At 39.4% G+C, this 21,355-nt stretch overlaps 1 protein-coding gene across 11 annotated transcripts; it reads left to right on the forward strand.

Moving 5' to 3' along the window:
• The first annotated feature begins 1,122 nt into the window (after positions 1-1,122).
• Positions 1,123-21,334, forward strand: LUC7L3 (LUC7 like 3 pre-mRNA splicing factor). Of its 11 annotated transcripts, none has more exons than XR_014574084.1 (13): positions 1,123-1,362; positions 9,759-9,825; positions 10,793-10,832; positions 11,062-11,206; positions 11,547-11,621; positions 11,701-11,805; positions 12,680-12,841; positions 13,305-13,588; positions 14,154-14,314; positions 19,195-19,335; positions 19,441-19,546; positions 19,964-20,042; positions 20,891-21,334. XR_014574084.1 is itself a non-coding variant. In XM_083805719.1 (13 exons), the coding sequence occupies exons 1-12, from the start codon at positions 1,264-1,266 to the stop codon at positions 19,986-19,988; spliced, it is 1,410 nt and encodes a 469-aa protein (XP_083661845.1). In that variant the 5' UTR covers positions 1,123-1,263; the 3' UTR covers positions 19,989-20,029; positions 20,891-21,334. The 11 variants fall into 11 exon arrangements, 6 of the variants coding, with proteins under 6 accessions (XP_083661845.1, XP_083661844.1, XP_083661846.1 ...); XM_083805719.1 differs by having other exon boundaries at positions 19,964-20,029; XR_014574082.1 differs by having other exon boundaries at positions 19,441-20,042.
• The last annotated feature ends 21 nt before the right edge of the window (positions 21,335-21,355 follow it).

Genomic DNA, 21,355 nt, shown 5'->3' on the forward strand with positions numbered 1-21,355 from the left:
TCTAGGCAGAATCCTGGCCACTTCTCTGTGCAGGGACACCTGCAGGAGTCATGAGGACCCCTGTTCGGTGGCTACTCTCTCTCTTTGGTGTCTGAATGCAATTGGAGCAATAAAAATAAATGGACCAATTCTGCCCCCTTTTTTTCTGGAGCAGACAAACACCCACCTCCCATCCTTCCAACAAGCCCAGGGTGGAGAATATTAAGACATAGGATTCATACCAGTTGTGTTGCATTGATTTCAATGAGGTGTTTCCAACTGTTCAAATGGTTGTTATCTCATTACAAAATTGCAAAGTTTAGAAGAACTTGGCAGTGCCTTGTGGTGCTGTGCAATGGTGGGTTTATGGGTGTATTTTGGAAAGGGAACTCCACAGGCAATGCTATGTTTGCAGGAAGCCCCCAGTGATTCTGAGCAAGGCTGCCACGAGTCCTGAGGGCCTTACAGGGTCAGCACTAATACAGACTTCTAAGTCTTTAGAAAATACAATTTAATTAAAAAATAATAATTTCACGCAGCTTGGATGATGAAAATGATTCTGAGAAAGTGGGAAATAGTTGAAAATTAGAAAGGTGAAATTCAGTAATGACAATGTAAAAAGTCTTATCTGGGAAGGAAAAAAAAACGATGGAGTGTTAATGCGATGAAATATAAATCAGTAATTTGTACCCCTATAGCATTATTGCAACAACAAAAGAAGTGTTCCATTCGTGCACTTACAAGGTCCTGCACGGAAGAAACCCCTTCTTTCAGGGTGATACAGACAAAGCAAAGGGAACCCCAAAACAACTAATAAAAATTAGCAATTTTTATTAAAAAGTATGACTCGTGAGGACAAGTTTTTAAGAACCGTGTACATTTATTGTAAACAGCAACACCTCAGGACGCTTGACAGTGTGCCCTGAGGCACATGAAGCATTTCCAGGTGCGAGAAGTGCTCATGCACCCCTCGCCGGCGGGCCCCCCGGGCGCTCACGCACCCCACAGCACCCGGGACGACCCCACAGCCTCTCTCCGAGGGAAACCCCGGAGCCGGGAGCAGCCCCGGGCTCGGTGAAGAGCGCGCCGGCCGCCCCACACGAGGCCGCCCCCCAGCAGGCCAGGCCGCAGAGGCGGTTGGCAGGCGCGCGGTGCACTGTGGGCAGGGCGAGGAGCCGCGCCGCCATTTTGTCTCTGTCACTCCGGCGGCGGCGCGGGCGCTCGGGGAGGAGAAGGCGGCGCGGAGCCGGCGTTTGGCGGCGAGGATTCGGCCCGGAGGACGCGATGATATCGGCCGCCCAGCTCCTCGATGAGCTTATGGGCCGGGATAGGAACCTGGCCCCGGATGAGAAGCGCAGCAACGTGCGGTGGGACCACGAGAGCGTGAGTGCCGCGGGGCCGCCTCTCCCCTCCCTCCTTCCCTCCCTCAGGGCCCGGCCGGGAGCGCGGAGCGCGGCCCTGGGCCCGCATCGCCCCCGGGGGCGGCAGCGGAGGGGCAGGGCTGAGGTGTACCGGCCGGTGGGGGGGGGTTCCCTAAGCTCGGGTCGGGGCTGCGGGGCCCTCGGTGCGGCCCTCCGAGGCTGCGGCCCTCCTGCATGGCGGCCGCGGGGCGGGAAGCTCCGGGAGCCCCGAGGTGAGGAAGAGGAGGAGGAGGAGGAAGGTCCCGCCGTAGGAAGGCTGAGGGCCTGCGCTGTTGTTTGGGCTGACGGCAGGGCAGAGGCCTTGTGTTTGGGTTTCAGCCGGAGGGGGAGAGGTGGTGTGTTGTGCGCGGAGCGGCGGTGTGGGGAAATTGGGAAGTTCGGGGGGGCTGAGGCATCAGGGTGTGTTTGGGGGCGCTGAAATTAGGCTGGTGGGGCAGAAACAAAATTTGCTTGAAGCTTGCTGGCTCGTACAAAGGGAGGCGGGACGGGTTTTAGGGGTTTGAAACACAAGTGTCTCTGGTTCTCTTCCCGAATGTGGTGCTGGGGGAGGAAACGTGCAGGTTGCGGTGCAGGCATCCTGACTGAGCGGCCTGGAGGATAGCGAATAACGACTTTTGAAGCAGCATTTAACAAATAAAAACTTGATTTCTTTTGTACTTTCTCAGTCAGGATAGCACAGTGTCGAGAAAGGGAGAAGGAGATGGGCGTTAGGCTACATAGCATTATTACTTAGTACTATTTAATGTATTTTTTTCATTAACATAGTGATGTCATTCGTTTTCTGCAATAAACAGCTCAGACAAGACTTCTTTTGTATTATTTGGGACTTTCTTTTTTCTCGGACATAGTTGAGTTTTAGTGAATGACGATTTTTATTGATATCTGTCCTAATGGTACTGCAGCCGACTTCTGAAAAAATCAGCAGTAATTGCAGAGTTCTTTACCTGTTTCTTTGGGAGAGATGAGAACTCTGCTGCAATATTTTTTTTCATCATTCATGATGTAGCTTTGTGTTACAGTATATGTTGAAAAAAAAAAGTGTCACAATTAGGATAGCTCGTTTATTATGTTTGGTAGGAATTGCTCTAGTTTAAGTTGCAAATAGCATGCAGTTGAACTACCTGGGGCACCTCCCACCTTATCATTTTCTTGGGATGTTTTTAAATTGGGTCGGAAGGGAGAAATGCTTGCTTTTGGCTGTTCTGTGTTGCATCTGGATCCCAGGGGTTGGAATTTCATGTTTTCGAGCAAAACTTGTGTTATTTTAGAGATGGCTGAAACACGTGTTTCTCAGAGTGCCTGAGATAAGGACAGATGCCTTTCTTGCTTTAGACTGGAAAATCCAAGCATTTTTTTTCTAATTTCTGCTTGAAAAATGCTGCTATATGGTTAAGTAGTTTGAGTCAGAAGAAAATTGTGAGTGTAGGAAGTATTCATGAATTTCTTAATGTCCTTCTAGACTTTTTAACCAAAGATCATTATTCAGTTGGGTGTTGAGTTAAATACTTTCTTTTGATTCTGAACTCAAAATAAAATGGATTGTTCAACCCTGGAAATAGGAAGTAAATGGCTTGAGCTGGAATCTGGTTAAGATGACTTCTATCTTTAAAAAAATGATTTTTTTCAAACTGTGTTTAGGCTGAAGATGTTTCCTGTAACCATAAGGATTTCTCTTTAAGATGTTTTTCATTTTTTTTATTGTTGTTTATTTTTAGAGATGGGGCCTTGTCTATTCTTCCAAGTCCCCCTTTGACGATTTAGGAAGTGGAAAGCTGTGCTCTCTCTGAGGCCAGTGGCAACTTTACAGGCCGAGGGTTAAACTTCAGCCTTGCAGGAGCTGCTGTTTCATTTCTACCACTCCTATTTATGAGATTTATAGGACCATTATTAAACACAACCTCTCTGAAAGGAATGTGTTAATAGATACCTACAGTCAATTGATGAGTTTGTGGCAGAAAAATAAAGATGTGTTTCAGCTTTAACTCCTTGCATCCCATAAAGATTAAATTTGTAATGCTGACATGTTCAGCAAATGCAGATAAGGTTCAAATAGTAACATTCATTCATCTGCTCGACTGCTGTTTTATTTTTCAGGTTAAATGCATGTTAGTGTCCCCTCTGGTAAAATGATGTATCTGTCAACATGTGGCCTTTTCACTGTAAGCATGTTGTGCTCTCATACCAAAATTTAAGATTTTGTGTCACATTTCCTCAGTTTTTAGATGTGGAAGGTTATCAAAAACAAGCTCATCCCTGTTTTCTTTATCATTTGTAAATTATGGATGGGCTGATACCAAGAGCTATAGAAGATGCAACGTAATACAAGATAGGAATAGGTTGTTTAGGAAGTTGTGAAAGCAGAGTGTGATAGCTGAGCGTTTATTTGCAGTATTAGTGAAATGTGTTTTATCATATATTGAAAAGCCTTTAAATTCATATTTTTAAAACTTCTACGTGACTAAAGCCTTTAATCTTAAGACATTGGCATCCCAGGTGCTCTTTATTTCAGTATTCCAGCATCTCTTTGGATGATCAATTCTAGATCTGGCATAAAGGCTTTCTGTTTCGTATGTAGCAGGAAGTTAGTAGTAGCATGTGTTTTAATCTTTCTGCTTACAGTCATATCCGTGACAGAGTATATTTCTGGGACAGTAACTAAAAAACTTTATTGATTCAAGCGTCCTTGTTTGTTGTGCCACCTATGCAAAACAAGTTGATGATTGATGGTGTGGGAGTTCTGAGGCTGTTCTACAGCTCAAGAAAGGCGAGCGTTGGCTACCTGTGCTTCATACAGTGTTTTGAGATTGTGATGGTTCCTACAAGGTAAATACAGCATTTTAGAAAGTAGGGAGAGATGGAGAGCAGTTATAGACAAATGACTGAGCAATTATCTGTGGTAGGCATACAGTTCCTCAGAATGTAGACTCTGTATTTAAAATACGATTTGGTGGTGTTAACTATTTACGATCTGTTACATACTTTTTTTCTTTTAATGCCAGAAGACCTAAATCGGTTTGCATCTAGTTAGAAGCTCAGAACTTACTCCTCTTTCTTCTGATTATTTTCTGTTTGTTTTGTTTTTGGAACTTGACTTAATTTGTACTTGTCTGGGGAGAATATTGTTAATGGGAAGGTTATCTTTAAGAGCCGGTTTGGGGGAAGGACTTCGAATGGTGGGGGAGCATTGCTTATAAAACCTGTGATGCTTGAGAACTGTAAGGCTTCAAAGAACTCAGCCACATGAAGCAATTTTCTTTTTTGTTGTGTAGGTTACAACCTGGCTATTATTCTCAGCCTTTTTACTAGGACTTGTGTGCCTAAAGGAATGTGCTTGTAGAACTGTTTACTACAGTTTTACTCTTGTAGAACAGGAGCACGTTAGTGTAGAAGTGTTAATGGTATAGAGCTGTCAGTAGTTTTTGCCTGGGGGAAAGCTTTGAATTGGTTCACAGCTCTTGAGCTATCCGTTTTTGTTGTCAGCTTTCACAATTCGAAGTGAATGCTACTTTCCCATCTCCAAGGGATTTCAAAGATTAGTAAATTTGTGATGAAGTGGAGAGTTCCAAGTGTCCATTTTCATTCCAGTGTATTACTGAAATACGACATCTGAGGGCTTTGAGACACAAGCTACAGCTAATCCTGCTGCAACAAAGTGATGATAACATTCTGCTCAGTCCACCTCCTTGATAGCAGAGTCGTCAGAATAATTTTGGGTAAAAAAGCTTGTTACCTGCGTGGCTAAATAGCCATGCTAATCACCTGTTGCCCTGTTTCTGCAATTGTGGAATATATTTCCATATGACTTCTGACTTGTGCTAAGTGCAGCAGTCTGATAAGCTACGGATGAGTAATGCTATTTGAAGCATATCACCTTTGTTTCAGCCCTTTAATGGCTCTGTGGTTCTTCAGCCATTTCTTGGCCCTTCCTATTCCTGCTCATGATTGACTACTTAAGACCAGCTGTAAAGTGCAGCTGGCTGGTAGCTGTCTCCAGCCTGTCAAGGCAGATGTACCACAAGGTGAAGCTAGTCCTGGATGATAAAGTTTCAAGATAGCTGCAGGATTCTCTCAATTGATGTTTTTCCGTCAAAGCAAAACCAATTGAAGAACATAATGAAATAGGTGCGAGGGAGGCACAGCCCAGGCACAGCCCAAACCACTCTGATACCAATATGTCTCTGCAGGCTGCCTCTGAGGAGAGAATGTCAAGGACTTCACTAGGCACCATAGCATCCAGAGCTAGGAGAAAATTACTGCAACCTTTCAGTGATTTTTTTTTTTAATAGTTAATATGATGTCTGACATACATTTAAGCTACATATTCTAGTGGTGGTCACTGCAGCTTCTGGTACTTATTCTTACCATCAGCTGGTAAGAATAGGCTTTTTCTAGAAGTGCTGCTTCATAAGGTCATTTAAATTTTTTGTTTTGCTTTGTCAGACTTCTGCCTCCAATAATTTTCCCTTTGGTCTTTTTGTTTCTAGTTTCAGAACTGTTCCAGGCCAGTTTGCAGAGTTTTTGAGCACGTAGCTATGAAGACTTCCTATAACTCTTTCCCAGCAGAATATGGTCAGGCTGTTATTGTTGTGCTTTTTGTGTCCTAGGAAATTCTCTGATTAATCCCAGCAGTTTTTCTGGGGAAGTGCCTTTTCACTGACCCGGTTCTTGGTTGTGAAGTCGAGAAAATGAAATGGAAGGGAAAGAGATCCTAGAAATAGGAAATACTTTTTCTTTTGATTAACAGAGGAGTTCGTCTGGAGTCTGGTTTCTTGAAACAGCTTGATACTAAAGTGAGATTGTCCTATTTATTTTTCCTCGCGGCTTCGTGAGAAGAAGAAAAATTGTGATTGTGTGTGGTTATTTTTAATTATTCTCTATAAATTGTTTCAGAGAACAAGCTTAGGTGGTCTTATGACTTACTGCCAAAGCCTCTGCCAATAATTCTGAATGTCTGCAAAGAAGGGCAAGTAAGTCTGTGCATAAGCTGCTTTTAAGAGGTGCTGAATTTAGTCCACCGTTAGCAGGGGCTGAATTTTTTGTCATTCTTTTGAAGAGCTCCGTTACTTGAGATATTGTCTCCAAACAGTAGGCCTTGGGTGTTACACCTGCATGTTTGCTGTGATGCCTGGTTGTAGGGAGAGCCATTCAGCTTTACTCGTGCAGCTTTTCAAGACGCTTCTGTTCTGGACCAGTCAATCTTGCATTGGCAGTGCAACTGATACTGAAAGGTTTGTACAGTGTTGTCTTTTTTTTTTTCCTTCGTTCTCCCCAGGCATTCAGTGTTTCTTCAGACAGCACTTAAAGCAGGTGAAAAGTAAGGCAACTACAAAGCTGTTTTCAGAATGGCTCTGCCACTTTAAATCTGCAGTCACCAGTTTTACTTGGATTAGAGTTAATTCCCAAAGTATAGTCATACTACTCAGACAAATTCATTTTCCACTCATGCTTTGTAAGTATTGTTTTTTATACCCCATATAGCTTTTGTATGACCTGAAGATACTTAAACTTTAATTAGTGGTTGTTGGCATATATACAAAGCCTTAGTTGCTGGGCTTTTTGTTTTGTTTTGGTTTTGCTATGGTGCTGCTTTGTAGAAATGCCACAGTGACATCACAGAAACAGCCACCTAAACTATAGCCCTGTGAGATATATAAATGTGTGTATAAATAAGACATTTTCCTATCTCTTTGCATTGAAATTCTGGTAAGACACTTTTTGACTGTATTTCACATGAAATATTTGGCAGGGTTCTAATTCAACAGACAAACTCTTAAGTCTAAACTGATTTCTTTTAAACTGTTCTTTTATCAAGAAGCTGTATCGTGTTCTCTTAGGTTTGTCCTGGTTGGGTCCCCTGGGGGTATTCTGGATAAAATTAGGTAGATGTAAGAAAAAGTAAGGAGCAGAGAATTGTTTTAATAACCTTTCTATTTTTATTATCTATTATGATTTTTAAGAAGATATTCCTTTTGAAAATCAAACTTTTCTGGGGGATGTCTTGCTTTACTAAATACTAATTTCAAGTTATTCTGAGAAATTCATCCATGCCATTGGAGCTGTTTCAGAAGAAGAGGTGCAAGCTAGAGGTGGGCGTGGATCATGCGTGCCGAATCCATCTTTGTCTTCTTATTGTTAGAAGTGGGAGATGAGCACAAGTTCCTAGAAAACAGTGGCTAGTTGAGGAAGACTGGTCATAACCCAGGTGAGAGGTGCTTGCTTTCTTAACTTGGAAAAAATGAGAGACACAATGAAGTGACAAAATCTTTCCCCCTTGAGACTGTGGTGTGTGTTGGATAAGATACTAGCGTACACTTAAATACTGGTCAGTCTGTTGCTGCTTGCACACATAGCCTGGGTGTTGCTCCTTTCCTGAGGATTCATCAATGAAAAGCTCCAGAGCAAAGCGGAACTTCAGGCTAATATGGCTTGCTCTCTCAGAGGATATGAGTTAAAGCCTGACTGCTTCTGACATTTAAGCCAGTAATGTAACAGTAATAGAGCTACTTCGCTGATTTGGTTGCACTGGGCAGGGTTTTTATTCTTCCGTGTAGCTGCAGTCGCTCAAGCTTGGTTAGTTGAGGAGCTAGCTGAAGTGCCAGTGATTGGAACCAACTCTGGAGTGAAGGCATTGCTTCTGAAATCCTGACGGTGGTGTTGATCTTAAAGTGAGGGGAAACTTAAGATAAAAATACACTACGCTTTTTCCTTCTACACTAAATATATGGGTAGCTTTCTCCTCCCCGTCTTGCTGTAGTTCTCTGCAGATGCTCAGTCTTTGTGAACTTCAGAAAAAGGGAGTGTTATCTGCACAGCCTGGCTGCAGAGAGTAAAAGAGTTTCTTCACCAGCTAGGCCTGAGACTATTTACTGTTGGTGAGTTATCTTCTTTTGTTTTTTGGTCGGCTGGTTAACGCCGTTGCTTTTTTCCATAGATCGCTAAATAGTTTTTATTTTCAGTGCAAGCATGGGTTGTGGTTATAAAAATTATTACTGTCTGCTGAATTTAGTGCCACAGTGGGCTAACCTGGATCACAGGAGCAGTATTCAAATTATGCAATAAATTACTTTTTTTTTTTTTTTTTACGCCCATGGGCTGTTGCAGAAAGCTTGGTTGTGTTCCTGTGTAATCTGCAAAGCAGTCAGTCCAATTTTAACCTCCAGATTTGCAGTCTGGCAGTTAGCATGGAAAAATAAATCACTGTAATTTGAACAACTGGTGTCACGGGCACTACGCGAGGTGGTTTTGTGGGGTAGGTCTTGGATCCCTACTCACACCCATTTGTTCAGATGCTTCAAAATGCTTTTTAGGAAATAGTATGCTGCTGCTCTTTGTCCACAGTGTGAGAGTGTTAGGGCTAGGCTGTAATACCCAGTAGCAGTTACTACATTTGCCAAATATTAGGAAGTGGTGTAATGTATAGGAGATGTTAGAGGAATGTACAGGCTAATTTTGCATTGGCAATTCATTAAAAGTTAATGGTGATCAAGTCCGGGGAAGGTTCTGTTAAAGAAATAATTGTTCAAAATATCTGACCTCAAGGGTGAAAGTATTTCTGATTTTAATCCATTTGGCTTTTCTGATGGATAAATAGACAGGAGATACTGGTGTGAACTTCAAGAACTGACCAACTCTGCTAATTAAGCCGATGTACATGGATGAGGGTAAATCTATTTAAAAAAAAAAAAGAATGTCTTCTGTGCATGTCTTAAGTATACAACATATTCTTTGCACATCGTTCTTAAAGTAGGAATTTCTAAAAGCATTAGAATGAAATGCAGGGAAGCTCTTGAATAGTTCGTTACCTTGTGTGTTCTTAGGTCTTGTAGTTGACACCAGAATCCCCAGCCCTGAGGCGCAGTGCCCCTCGCTTTGAGTGCTGCTGTCTCATGGTTTCCTAGCCAGTAGTGTTGAAGGGATGGAGGCTGAATGCAAAGTCCTTACGGATGAGCAAAGAACAACTTGCTGTCCTGCTTCCACGGCAGGCGTTTTCACAGTTAAAGAATTGCACGGGAAGGTTTTTTTAATAGTTCAGTCTTTTCAAAATACCACGTTACCTTGCAGTTACAAATAGGTTATGCTTTCCTGTTGTCTTAAATATTCAGCAGTAAAATTAAGAAATATCATTGTGTCAAGGGAGAGTAGGATTTCTTGGTCTTTTGTCATTAAGATGCACCTTGTAGCACTTGCTGACACTGAGTAACACAAAGATAGGGGCGTATGTGGGTAAAATTTTTTGGAAGTCTTGCAGAGTGTACAGAGGGTCTTTTTACACCGCAATTTAGAAAATAGAAATGATCACTAAAAATTGCCAATTCCTGAGGGGGCGGAAAAAAAAAACTTTTTTTCCTCTTCTTTCAGGTTTGTAAATACTACCTTTGTGGCTTTTGCCCAGCTGAATTATTCACAAATACCCGTTCTGATTTAGGTAAGTGTATCTGTCTTGTCATTTTTATTCATGTACGTATAATTACGACTGAATTTCTCTATGTAAATATTTTTACTGTTGAATGCTCTGTCAAAACACTTTGGAATTAGCCTTTTTAAAGGATTGCCAGTGACACAATATATTAAGATTAATATTTTTTCCAAATCCTACTTCTTCTAAGTGGGAAAATTATATTTTTAATGGTGTAAGCTAAATTATTGGGTGTGGAGTAGTTTTCTTCTCCTAACATGTTGTCTCCTAATTTGGTTTATGCTACCTGGGTAGTGTTTTAACTTATTTTAATGTCACTCTATGTTTTTGAGCTTATTAACTTGAGAGAGTTATACTGTAATAATTACTGCTTAAGGCCTTCTCTAAGTTAACTGTAGCTTTCAAGCTATGGTATGTGGACAGCATGTAGTTTAGAGAATGCCACTAGGAAAAACTTGCTTCTTTTTTTTTTAGTGTTAAATTCCAAGTCCACAGAAGAATTTGATAGACTGAGGAGGGTGGGAGAATTTCAGCATGGCTACCCTTCATGATCACAGGATACACACATCTTAATTTTACTCTGAAAATAAATACTTTAATTATCTATTTTTACTATAAAGAACAATGTTTGGAGTTTAAGAAAGTGCTTGGTGAGATTACCTTTAATACGTAATTTTTCCTTTTTTAAAGGCCTCAAAATATTTTTTTTGTGTAGTTTTACTGACAGCTAAGATCTGGAAATGGTTTTATATTACAATTTTACAAGTCACTCAGAATTTCCTTTGTTTTTCTAATTACTATGACATCTTGGCATTCTTTCTTTTAAACTCCAAGCAAAAGAAAAAGAAGTGCAGGCATAAAAGTCCCTGGGAACAGTTAAAAGCTCTGTTCTACCTAGGTGTGCAAACAAATGCCAATGATGTGGGAATACAGCAGTCAGGAATGCAAGCTTAAACTTTGTGTGTGGTCTTTTTAGGTCCTTGTGAAAAAATTCATGATGAAAATCTACGTAAACAGTAAGTATGCTGATCAATATGCTAATGCAAATAGCATTTCTAGTATGTTTGAGATTCATAAAAGTAAGCTAACCACGAGTAACTAATTGCTTATTCATTTACATAAACAGTTATTTAAACATATAATATTCAGTTACCTCCAGCAACAATTTAAAACATTGCAATGTGTCATTTGTTTTTTGTGTAGTATGAAGTGATGTGACCTTTCATTTTAAAAACATTTCACCAGGTATGAGAAGAGCTCTCGTTTTATGAAAGTGGGCTATGAAAGAGACTTTTTGCGCTACTTACAAAGCTTACTTGCAGAAGTAGAACGCAGGATTAGAAGAGGTCATGCTCGTTTGGCGCTGTCACAGAATCAGCAGTCTTCTGGGGTGAGTCTGGAAGAATCATTGAGGCAAATAATCTTTCCTCTAGGCAGCACCTTCACATTCTCTTTACCTTGGCCTCAAATGTTATGTTCAAGGAGGAAATTTTGTTTGGAGGAATTAGCTTGAATAGTTTACTCTTGCCGAGTGAAGCAAGTTCTGTGTTGAGAGGTGTTTATTATGTTAGAATAGGTGATTATTGGTCTTCATGGGAGAAGACGCAGGAGAAGGCTATTCCTGACGTGTCTGGAATATGAGAAAACACCTTTGAAACATGCAAATTGTCATCTTTTTCTTTAAACTTTAAAAATATATAAATAATTGACACACTTGTACTGCTTGGCAGGCAGCGGGACCTACTGGTAAAAATGAAGAGAAGATTCAGGTGTTAACTGACAAAATTGATGTACTACTACAACAGGTGAGTTTTATACCCTATAACAGATCTCTTGCTTTCATTACTTGCTTAATAGTTACAGTTTTTTTAAAATATCCTTTAGATTGAAGAACTAGGTTCAGAAGGGAAGGTGGAAGAGGCACAAGGAATGATGAAACTTGTTGAACAGCTAAAAGAAGAGAGAGAATTGCTGAGGTCTACAACTTCAGTAAGTAACATGTTCGTAGTTCTGTCAGTTGTACTTGAAAATTTGGTGCAACATTAGATTCCTAATAACATTGTCTTTACACTGAAAGTGTGAAAGTTATGGGCAGAATTAGATGCTTATGTGTGCTGATTTAGTGTGCTGTCTTGAGAGTGGTTTTCATGCACGTAAATTATGAAAGTACTTAAAACAGCAGTCCTAGAGGTGTGTGTTCAGCTTACACTAGTTCAGATCTTAGTTAAATTTTGTAGCGTAGCCTCGTGTTGTGTTTTAACTTGTCAGGCATCTAAACACCACACAGCTATTTGCTCACCCAGCTTTGGTGTCAAAATCTGCTGAGGGTACACTCAAGCCCACTGTCTGCGTCAGCAGAAAAGACGTTAAATAGTGCCAGCCTCCATACAGACCCCCGAGGGATACCTCTTGTCACTGGTCTCCACCTGGACATTGAGTTGGTGACTGCAACTCAAGCTCATCAGTTGGTGTTAGAAATAATTCTAAGAGAAGACTGGGTTTTATTTTCCTTAATCCTGAGATTGCTAGGAAGCTGCAGATAAATAATCCTTCGCAGTGAGGAATAAGGTTTGTTTCAGGTGTTTTCTAGTTGGCTCTTTCTTTGTGGCTTACATGGAATGGGCATTTGTAGCCTGTTCTTGCACTGTTCGTCCTAGCGGGTACGATGCTCCAAATACAAAGTATGCAGTTATGAAATTAAGTTTTTACCAGTGAAAATTATTCAACGATATTAGTAAAGTATTAAAAAGCATTAAAGTATTAGTTCTATTCAACAATAATAGCAAAGTTCTAAAGATCTTTGCTATCACCTGTCCAAAAAAAATAATGTTTCTTTTTTTTCATCTAATATGTTCTTTTGCAGACAATTGAGAGCTTTGCCGCCCAGGAGAAGCAAATGGAAGTTTGTGAAGTTTGTGGAGCCTTCTTAATTGTAGGAGATGCACAGTCCAGGGTAGATGACCACTTGATGGGAAAGCAGCACATGGGTTATGCCAAAATAAAAGCTACTGTCGAAGACCTAAAAGTAAGCATGTCTTAAGTTATTGAGCATAAAAATTGCTCGGAGGATTCCTATGGTAAAGAGAAGGCTGGACACTGGACTTCCTTAAGTGTGTGAAATACTCCGAAGATAGTATATAAAAATGAAATGGAATTCTGCTCTGCACATTTAGCATTGTGTTTGCACTGATACTCTTCGTTTTATGTGATTACACTGTATGTAAGCAAAGAGGTAAACTCCGGAGTTTTATGTGGCCCTTGTTAAGATCTGTAAGGCCTGTGTTCTTGTGATAATGACAAGCAAAAAAAAAAAAGTGTTCTCCAGGAGAAAGGATGCAAGTTTCAGTGATTTTAGAAAGTGCATCTGTGTAGGCGGTCCTTTGGACAGAATTTAAATCTTTTAAAAGCTTAAACTTCCGCATCCTGAGATTGTTTGAACTAAGTCATCTTGAATAATTTTCATTTCTTCCCATAAACTCTTCTTTAAGGAAAAGTTACGAAAAAGAACAGAAGAACCTGACCGTGATGACAGGTTAAAGAAAGAGAAACAAGAAAGAGAAGAGAGAGAGAAAGAGAGGGAACGGGAAAGAGAAGAGCGGGAAAGGAAGAGGCGACGTGAAGAGGAAGAAAAAGAAAAAGAGAGGGCCCGTGATAGAGAGAGGCGTAAAAGGAGTCGTTCCCGGAGTAGACATTCAAGCAGAACATCTGACAGAAGATGCAGCCGTTCACGAGACCACAAAAGATCAAGAAGCAGAGAAAGAAGGCGGAGCAGGTATGGGAACAAAATATTTTCACGTAATTTTTCTAAATGTTAAAATCTCGTGAGGACCTAATCTGTCAGCCTGGGTCACATCACTAGTTCATAAGCTTCACTGTTCTTATCTCTAATTGTAGACATGCTTTATTGGTTCTAGGGATAAACAGGTTTGGATGCATATTTATTGTTTTCTGTCCGTTTTTGGAAGTAGATGGCACCATTGTGGTGAAAGTAGTTGTATGAAGGAGCTCTGAGTACAGAGATATTCCCAGAGGACAGCGTCTGGTTTGGTTTTGTTTTCCTTTTCTCCGTGAGCCCCCCATACCCTCTTAATTTTCCTTGGATTTTAATTTATAGTGGTGAATGTTCTTAAGCTCTGTGTGGTTGGATGTTTGAAATGAAGAAGGCAATGTGAAGCCAGGTCTTACTGAGAAATATTTTTGTACAGTATGCTAAGCCTTGTTTTAAATAGCTGTTTTTTACGAATAATCAATGCATTATAAGTGTAAACCAGGAGCAGTATGTGTATTCTGAGTACCCGCTGACATTTGTATTTTTCAAATTTTTTCTAAATGCTAAGGAGTCGTGACCGAAGAAGAAGCAGAAGCCATGATAGATCAGAAAGGAAACACAGGTCTCGCAGTAGGGACAGGAGACGGTCAAAAAGCCGTGATCGGAAATCTTACAAGCACAAAAGCAAAAGCAGAGAGAGAGAACAAGACAGGAAGTCAAAAGAAAAAGGTATGTTTGTGTGAAGACCAAATTAATATTAAGTTCTGTAAATAATATTTTCCTAAAGTCTCAAAAGCTTGTTGTCTTTCTGTCAGGGACTGAAAGTTCTTCTTAGCATCAAATCAGAATTGGTTTTATAAGCTGTATATGTTGCTGTTAACCCATTCGAAGCATTTTATTCTTTCCAGTCATTGTTAATGCACACGCGTGTGTACATACACCCTGGTGTCCTCCTCTCATCCGTTACAGTAGTTTCTAAAAGCTTACAGCTTACTACTTTGTCTGCAAATCAAGTGTGCGAGGATTGTGATGTATTTTAAGACCTGTTGACTGTTTACATTTAGAAAAATATTTGCACTGTAATCAGTTTTTTATGAGTGGGTATTCTTATTGTTAACAGGTATTTCTGTAATTATCCTTTACTGGTATGTGTTTTGTGAGAGATCTGTAGTCGTGTTTCTACCTGTAGCATCTATTACTTCTACACGCTGTCATGTTTCCTTTATTTTTCTTGCTTAACAGTGCTTTTAGTTTTAGTTTGTTTTTTTCTGATCTATGACTGCAGTCCAAGATAAATCTTCGCAGAATTTCTCTGATGCTCTAAATTACAATTCCATGCTCTCTCCCCGCCAGTCTTCTGCTCCTTTCCTCCCTCCTGCTTGCCCCTGCCTCCTTTCCCCCCCCTTTTTTTTCCTCAATGAAGTGAGATTTGCCTTGTCAGTATTCAGGTGAGTCTCAAAGGAATGCTGTACTGCTAGTGCTCAGAATGCTTTATAGCAGTACATACATGTACGACAGCATTGATAGTGACTCACTGCTTCATCAAAGGCTGATATTCTGAAGTTTTACCTTTAAGTAGGGTTTAAAAGAGCTGCAGAGAAAACATGAGAGATTTGCATTTGGTGAAAAAAAACGTTAATTCATTGTCATTGTTAAATTCCCGCTTCAAAAGTCTTTGGAAACTTCTGGAGGAATATAGTACTAACTTCTGGCTTAAACTACAGGCTTTGCTGGGGTACTGACTAATGTCCACTCCGAAACAGCCACCCCACTTCATCATCAGAGCTGACTGTCAATAATGGATGTAACAATTCTGTTATGTTTCTAAGGTACTTTTGAGGTTCTCTGGGATGAAAGGTGCTATGTGCATGTTTCTTGATTGCATAGGCCTGTTTGCTATACCTTTTTTCCATGTTTTTTTCAGCGGATTAGTTCCTGAAATGTAGGTGATGCTTCGTGTGTTTTCATTGCCTGATTTTCTTGGACCGTTTTAATTTTTCTGATTTATACCACAGTGCATCTTTAGTATTGATCCATCTCTGATTTTGCTTTGCCCTTTATTGGCAAGTGTTTTTTGCTGCCTGCTTGCTGGCAGTGGAACTGATGTGTAGTGTTTAAATTCAAACACAGTATCGTAGCCTGTATCTGTCCATTTGTTACTTTCTTCTTACCTGATGCTGTGCCTTTTTTTGCCTATTTTATGAACAGACTTCTGGTACTTGGTCAAGAATGTCCTCTTCAGTACTCTGTGTGTATCTGTCCGTATAAATAACTATATGTATTTATTCAAACTTGGTCTGTTTATTGCACTTAAGGCTTTTCAGTTCTCTCCTGAATCTTTCCATAAATAGAAGAGTTAGTGAACTTTCTTTTCAGCATAACGGTATTTTTAGTTTAAACTTGACCAATTTCCTTGCTGGCCATTTTATTTGCTGCTTGCTACCTTCTTCCTCCAGAAATGAGAACAGTGAGGTGATGCTTGAGCTGTGATGAAATTTCTACCTGTGAAAATCAATAACTTATTTTTTTTAACTATAACATTTGTAGAAATATGAAAAAACCGTAGAGCGGGACTGTAATGGTGTAGAAGTTTGTGTTTCTCCCTCCAGTGAGAGGGAGAAAAAAAGGCAGGGAAGGCGATCAGTATTTAACACACAAGTGTTGAATTTATATGATGAAGTTGTAAACACCATTACATCCTCACATTTGCCATGTGGCTTTGTAGGCAGTTAATTCAGCAGTTGGCTTTAGGGGTTCATACATCTGAAGTGTGTGGCTGGCTACTCTAGTAGTCTACTACATTTACTGCTCCATTGGGAATACGGGCTTCAGAATTTAATTGTCTTTATATACACCATTGATCTGCAATTATAGAAGTAAGCAGCAGCAAAGGCCTGACTGTAACACATGTGGTAGTGCCTTTCATCTTGAAATCTCAAACTGCTTTATAAACATGCAAACATGACTTACAGGGGGGAAAAAAAAAAGCAAGTTATCCAAGACTTCCCCACTGTTACACATTAAATCAGTGCCATACTTTGAAAATTCAGAAGTCCTGGCTTCTTATTCGCTAAAATACTGTGGAATGCCGTGACCTTTCAAGGCTATAAGAAGACAGTATATGTTAAAATGGAGACACAATTTCTGACTTGGGTTTCAGGAGCAGGGAGACATTTGCTAAAGGAGGGGAAACTGCCAATCAGAAACACCAGTTGAGCATTAACGTAACTACTGTTGGTGTAAACTAACCTCAGCATAGGTGGAATAAATAATTGGAGAAAAAGATAATCTGTTTTGCAAGTACCTTCATCTTATGGAGGGTTAACTTGCCACCAGACCACTTTTACTTGGCTCTTTACCTTATGGATTCTTAAACTTATATAAAAATAATTGCATTTGTGATTGTGTTTTCATGTTAGTCATTAAACGTCAGCAAATAATGTCAAAACACTCAAACTGTCAGTACTACAGAATGTTTAACAAAGTGACTTTACATTCTCCGAATAGTAAAACCGTTCACATTATCTTGGTAAGAATTCTTAAAGAAAATTTCAGTTTCCCACATGAGCTCGAACAGAAAAAGGTGCATATGTTGAATTAGGAAGCAAAGTAAATTCGTGATTTTACCTAATAGATCACAGCTAAAATAATATATGCAGATTATCAACAGCAAACTAATTGTATGTGCTTTTAAAGAAAGAAATCTGAATGATTGAAAATGCAGTGAAGGAACTTAACAGTTGCTTGCAGATACTCCAGGATTTGAAAGAAGCTTAGTTTATTGGGCTGTTGAATACACATGATCAGTTCTGCTTGGCAAACAGGAGGTTTGCTATGGTAAAACTATTTTATTATTGAAGGTGTTAGAGTTTCGTCTTTCATACCACAGGTTAATCGTAGTTTTTTTAACCTTAAACAAAATAATCCTTCCTGACCAAATTCAAGAAACAAACAAAAGACAAAACAAAACCCTGCACACTGCACATCCATAGGGCTATTAAGATCTACCATATCTACATAGGACAGAAGATAAGATTATTGGACTGACTACTAGTCCTCTGCGGGGAAACAAGACTACTATTCCTCAGTGGATCTACGTGTGCATCGGAGATACCTATAAGACACAAAAAGAAGACTTTTTAACAAGGTTAGTTAGAGTGCAATCTACCTGCGGAGTTGCAAAACCGAGGGCAGACAGATACAAAATTTGTAGTTCTTCAGGTTGTCTTTTGGACGTCACTGTGTGTTTTCTCCAGGCACCGTGCACTGGATGTGCTGCTTCCGATGAAACCTCAGTAGTAGTGCTTTTAGGCAGTTGCCCTAATTTCTGTATGGGGGTTTCCCCCTCCCTTTGGTGGTGTATTAAAAACAGTGAAGTTGGGATGTTGCTTCTGTTACGAAGCTTAATTTCTGCTTTGCCTTCTGAAGTATAAAAGTGTGTCGTGCCAGTCTAGGTGATAACATTGTTTAAAATAACATTTTCAGAGTGTTCAATCCGTGTGCTTCTGTTTTGGGGATATATATATATTTATATTTATTTTAATTGCCCATATAGCAAGGAACAATCAGAAAAACAAGCACGAATGTTGTTCTATATGATGACATCTGAGAGGTCGTTTTTTTGATTTATTTTTTTTCTCTGAAGTGTCTTTACTAATGAAAGGTTTAATATTATGGTGTGTAGTAATAGAGGAAAAAATGTTATTTTTATTAAATTTGCAAATAGTGAATTTACAGATTGAGGCATGTAGCTCTACTATTGAATGTTTTTCTTTCCATGGAAATACTTTTACTTCTGGCTTCCTTCCTCCTTTGAAGATTATTGAGGGAAAGATGAGGTTTTCTCAGCAGTGTAGTGACCTCTTCAGTTGCAAGTCAGCTTTCTAATTCATGATGAAATTGTGGGATCCTTTTCATTTTGCTCTTCTTTGTGTTTGGAAAATACTGCTTTTTATGTACCTTCCAAACTGTCTTTCCAGGCCTTTTTTGAGTGAATTAAAAACGCAGTTTTTATAGAATTGAGAATAAATAATGCTGACAAGCGTACAGCTTACGTGATGCGCTGTCCAATACGGTTAATTTTGATTTCTACTGTGAACCCCACCTACAAAGAGCTAACTGTTCTTAAATATTGTTTGTTTCCTGAGTGTTTGATTGTTTGGGGCTGCTAATTTTTTGAACTTGGCAAAGACTGACTTATTTGATAATGCGCTTATGCATTGTCCACACCCATCACAAATTAAACTTGGGGACAAAGAGAGTCCTATAATAAGTAAGGAAGCCGATCGCCGTGCATCATACTTGCCTAACTTCTTGACTGCCTCGCTCCCCCCAGTTTGTGTATTTCAGCAGACAGCTGTGTAGCTGCCTCTGTTAGATCTGTCCTTCTCCCCCTGCCCCCACTGTCCCCTTTGACTTTTTTTTGGTACCCTGTCCATTGCAGGATGGTAGATTGAAGCCTGTTTCTATAACTTTGAGTATTACTGCTATTACTGTAGACTACTGTATTATATAGAAAATAATTGTCCCATTTTGTATGCAATGTATCTCACATGTGCAATGTTTGTTTTTACTTTGAAATCCATGGTCAATGTCTTCTTTCATGGCAGAAAAGAGGGGATCTGATGATAAAAAAAGTAGTGTGAAGTCCAGTAGTCGAGAAAAACAGAGTGAAGACACAAATACAGACTCGAAGGAGAGTGATACTAAGAATGAGGTCAATGGGACCAGTGAAGACATTAAATCTGAAGGTGACACTCAGTCCAATTAAAACTGATCTGATATGACCTCAGATCAGACAGAGGTAAGTGCATTATTTCAAACTTTGATTAGGGCTTTTTGTTACTGTTTAACAGTGCAGCGTAAGTATGCACAGATGAAGATGGAACTAAGCCAAGTAAGAAGACATACTAAAGCACCTTCTGAAGGAAAAGACAGTGTAGTCCTGCAAAACATTTTGAGGTACATTGTTTTGTCTCAGCTATTTCGTAGCAGACTCGTGCCCCCATTAGTGTGCCTCTTTGGGACATATTTGTAATATAGTCACCATAGAAAAAAATTAATTATCCTTTTTTATTTTTAGGGATTTTGTTATCGTTTTTTAAAAAAAAGTTGAACTGTTTTTGTATTTAAGTCCATATTGTGTTGGTACATCAGCAGAAACTTTTGCTTTAATACTTAATATTTGAGGCACATGTTGGACTACTTTGTTTTTATATAAACTGCTAGTATTTCTTTGTCAAGGATGTTTCTAGTTTTTTTGCTTTATTGCCTTGCATTCTAATGCAGTTTGTTCTGTAACTCGAGAGCCAGTAGCATTGGATTGATGGAAGTGTAGGGTTTATGAATTATTGCAGCTGACTACCATACCTCACACAGCGTTGGTGTTGTGAGCGGCCCATGAAAAGCCAAATTAAAAATCAAGGATTCAGTCAAACTAAGCAGGTACTCATGCCAGGTACTCCTTTCTCTACCCACATCCATGTTTGAATGCTGTTGCCTGTAATCTTTAAGCTTACTGTTGTGTTTTTGATTTTCAAGATAGTGAAAAGGACTTTTTGTGTATTGTGTGAATACTGTAAATCTGATGTTAACAGAATGGAATTTTCTTTCAACTGTGTGTAGGGATGCAGTGGTGCCCAGAATTAGATATCTTTAAAGAGTTTAAAATGCAATAAACACTACATAATAATCGCCTTGTTACTTTCAATGCAATTCAAGTCTTTAAGAGGTATGTGTTTAATATTTCCTACTGCGTAGGAGAATTTGCAGTCAGCCATAGTACAGAGAAGTGGAATGGCTGATATCAGACTTCTAAGGCAAATGTAAATAAAAGGCAGATGCCACAAGATGATTACAATGTTCATGGCAAGAATGTATGCTGAAAAAATATTTGTTGGAAATAAAACTGTTAACATTAGGAGATGCAAATACTGTATTAAAAAGAAAAGTTGGAAGTGTTTTCCCCACTCGTGATGTAGCTTTCTTACTTTTGCACAAGGTTTTTTTAGTTCTGTTCCTGATCTAAGGAACTAACAATGATGCAGATGCAGCTGATAAATGAGGTTCTTGCAACATAAGCCATTAGTAGAGCTTCATTGTTTATGCTAGGAACCCTTGAACATGTAATGTTGGTCATTAAACTATTAATGCTACATTATTGCTTCTAAAGCTGATACTGTTCAATGTTGACATTTTTGTAGAGTTAAGATGACAGCTAACAACTGGGCCAGTATATAGGACTTGGTAAACTAAATGCTCTTTACGTTGTCTAATTGTCTGTTTTCCCAAAATTTTGCATTATAGGACTACTACGTGAAGAGTCTGCGAAGACGGCAGAAGACAGCTTAAAATGAAGATCTGCTTTAAAATGAGGTGAAAGAAAGCTGTAGTGGCGTAGAAAAATATAAGTTGAGTTAGAATTTTTTTTTATAAAATTTAATTCAGGACTGGTGTTTCCTGCCAGAGTTCAGAAAGATGTGTTGATAGCACATATGCTACTGAGAATATAAGTCCTGTATCCTTTTTTTCTTTAAGACTTTTTAAGATAAGAAACCAACATAACCTGAACACATGGCTTGCTCAGTGTTTAATTGCAAGTTTTCATTCTTGGACTTTAAAACACAAGAATAAATGTTTAGTATTTGTGTGAATCGAACTAAAATGAATCCCATTTTTACAACTAAGCTATTCCTAGCTTCTTGATATACGAGAAATGGAAATAAAGTATCTTTGAATTTCTGTTACAAATTTGATTGTCTCTGTCATTGA

Source organism: Anser anser (genome assembly GCF_964211835.1).
Source record: "Anser anser genome assembly, chromosome: 19".
Classification (NCBI taxonomy): Eukaryota; Metazoa; Chordata; class Aves; order Anseriformes; family Anatidae; genus Anser; species Anser anser.

Excerpts from the sequence above, each read along its gene's own strand:
- LUC7L3 (XM_083805716.1), top strand. The coding sequence starts at position 1,264 with ATGATATCGGCCGCCCAGCTCCTCGATGAGCTTATGGGCCGGGATAGG. Across the intron at positions 10,833-11,061 it reads GATGAAAATCTACGTAAACA|GTATGAGAAGAGCTCTCGTT; the intron begins GTAAGTATGCTG and ends ACATTTCACCAG. Across the intron at positions 11,806-12,679 it reads TGCTGAGGTCTACAACTTCA|ACAATTGAGAGCTTTGCCGC; the intron begins GTAAGTAACATG and ends GTTCTTTTGCAG.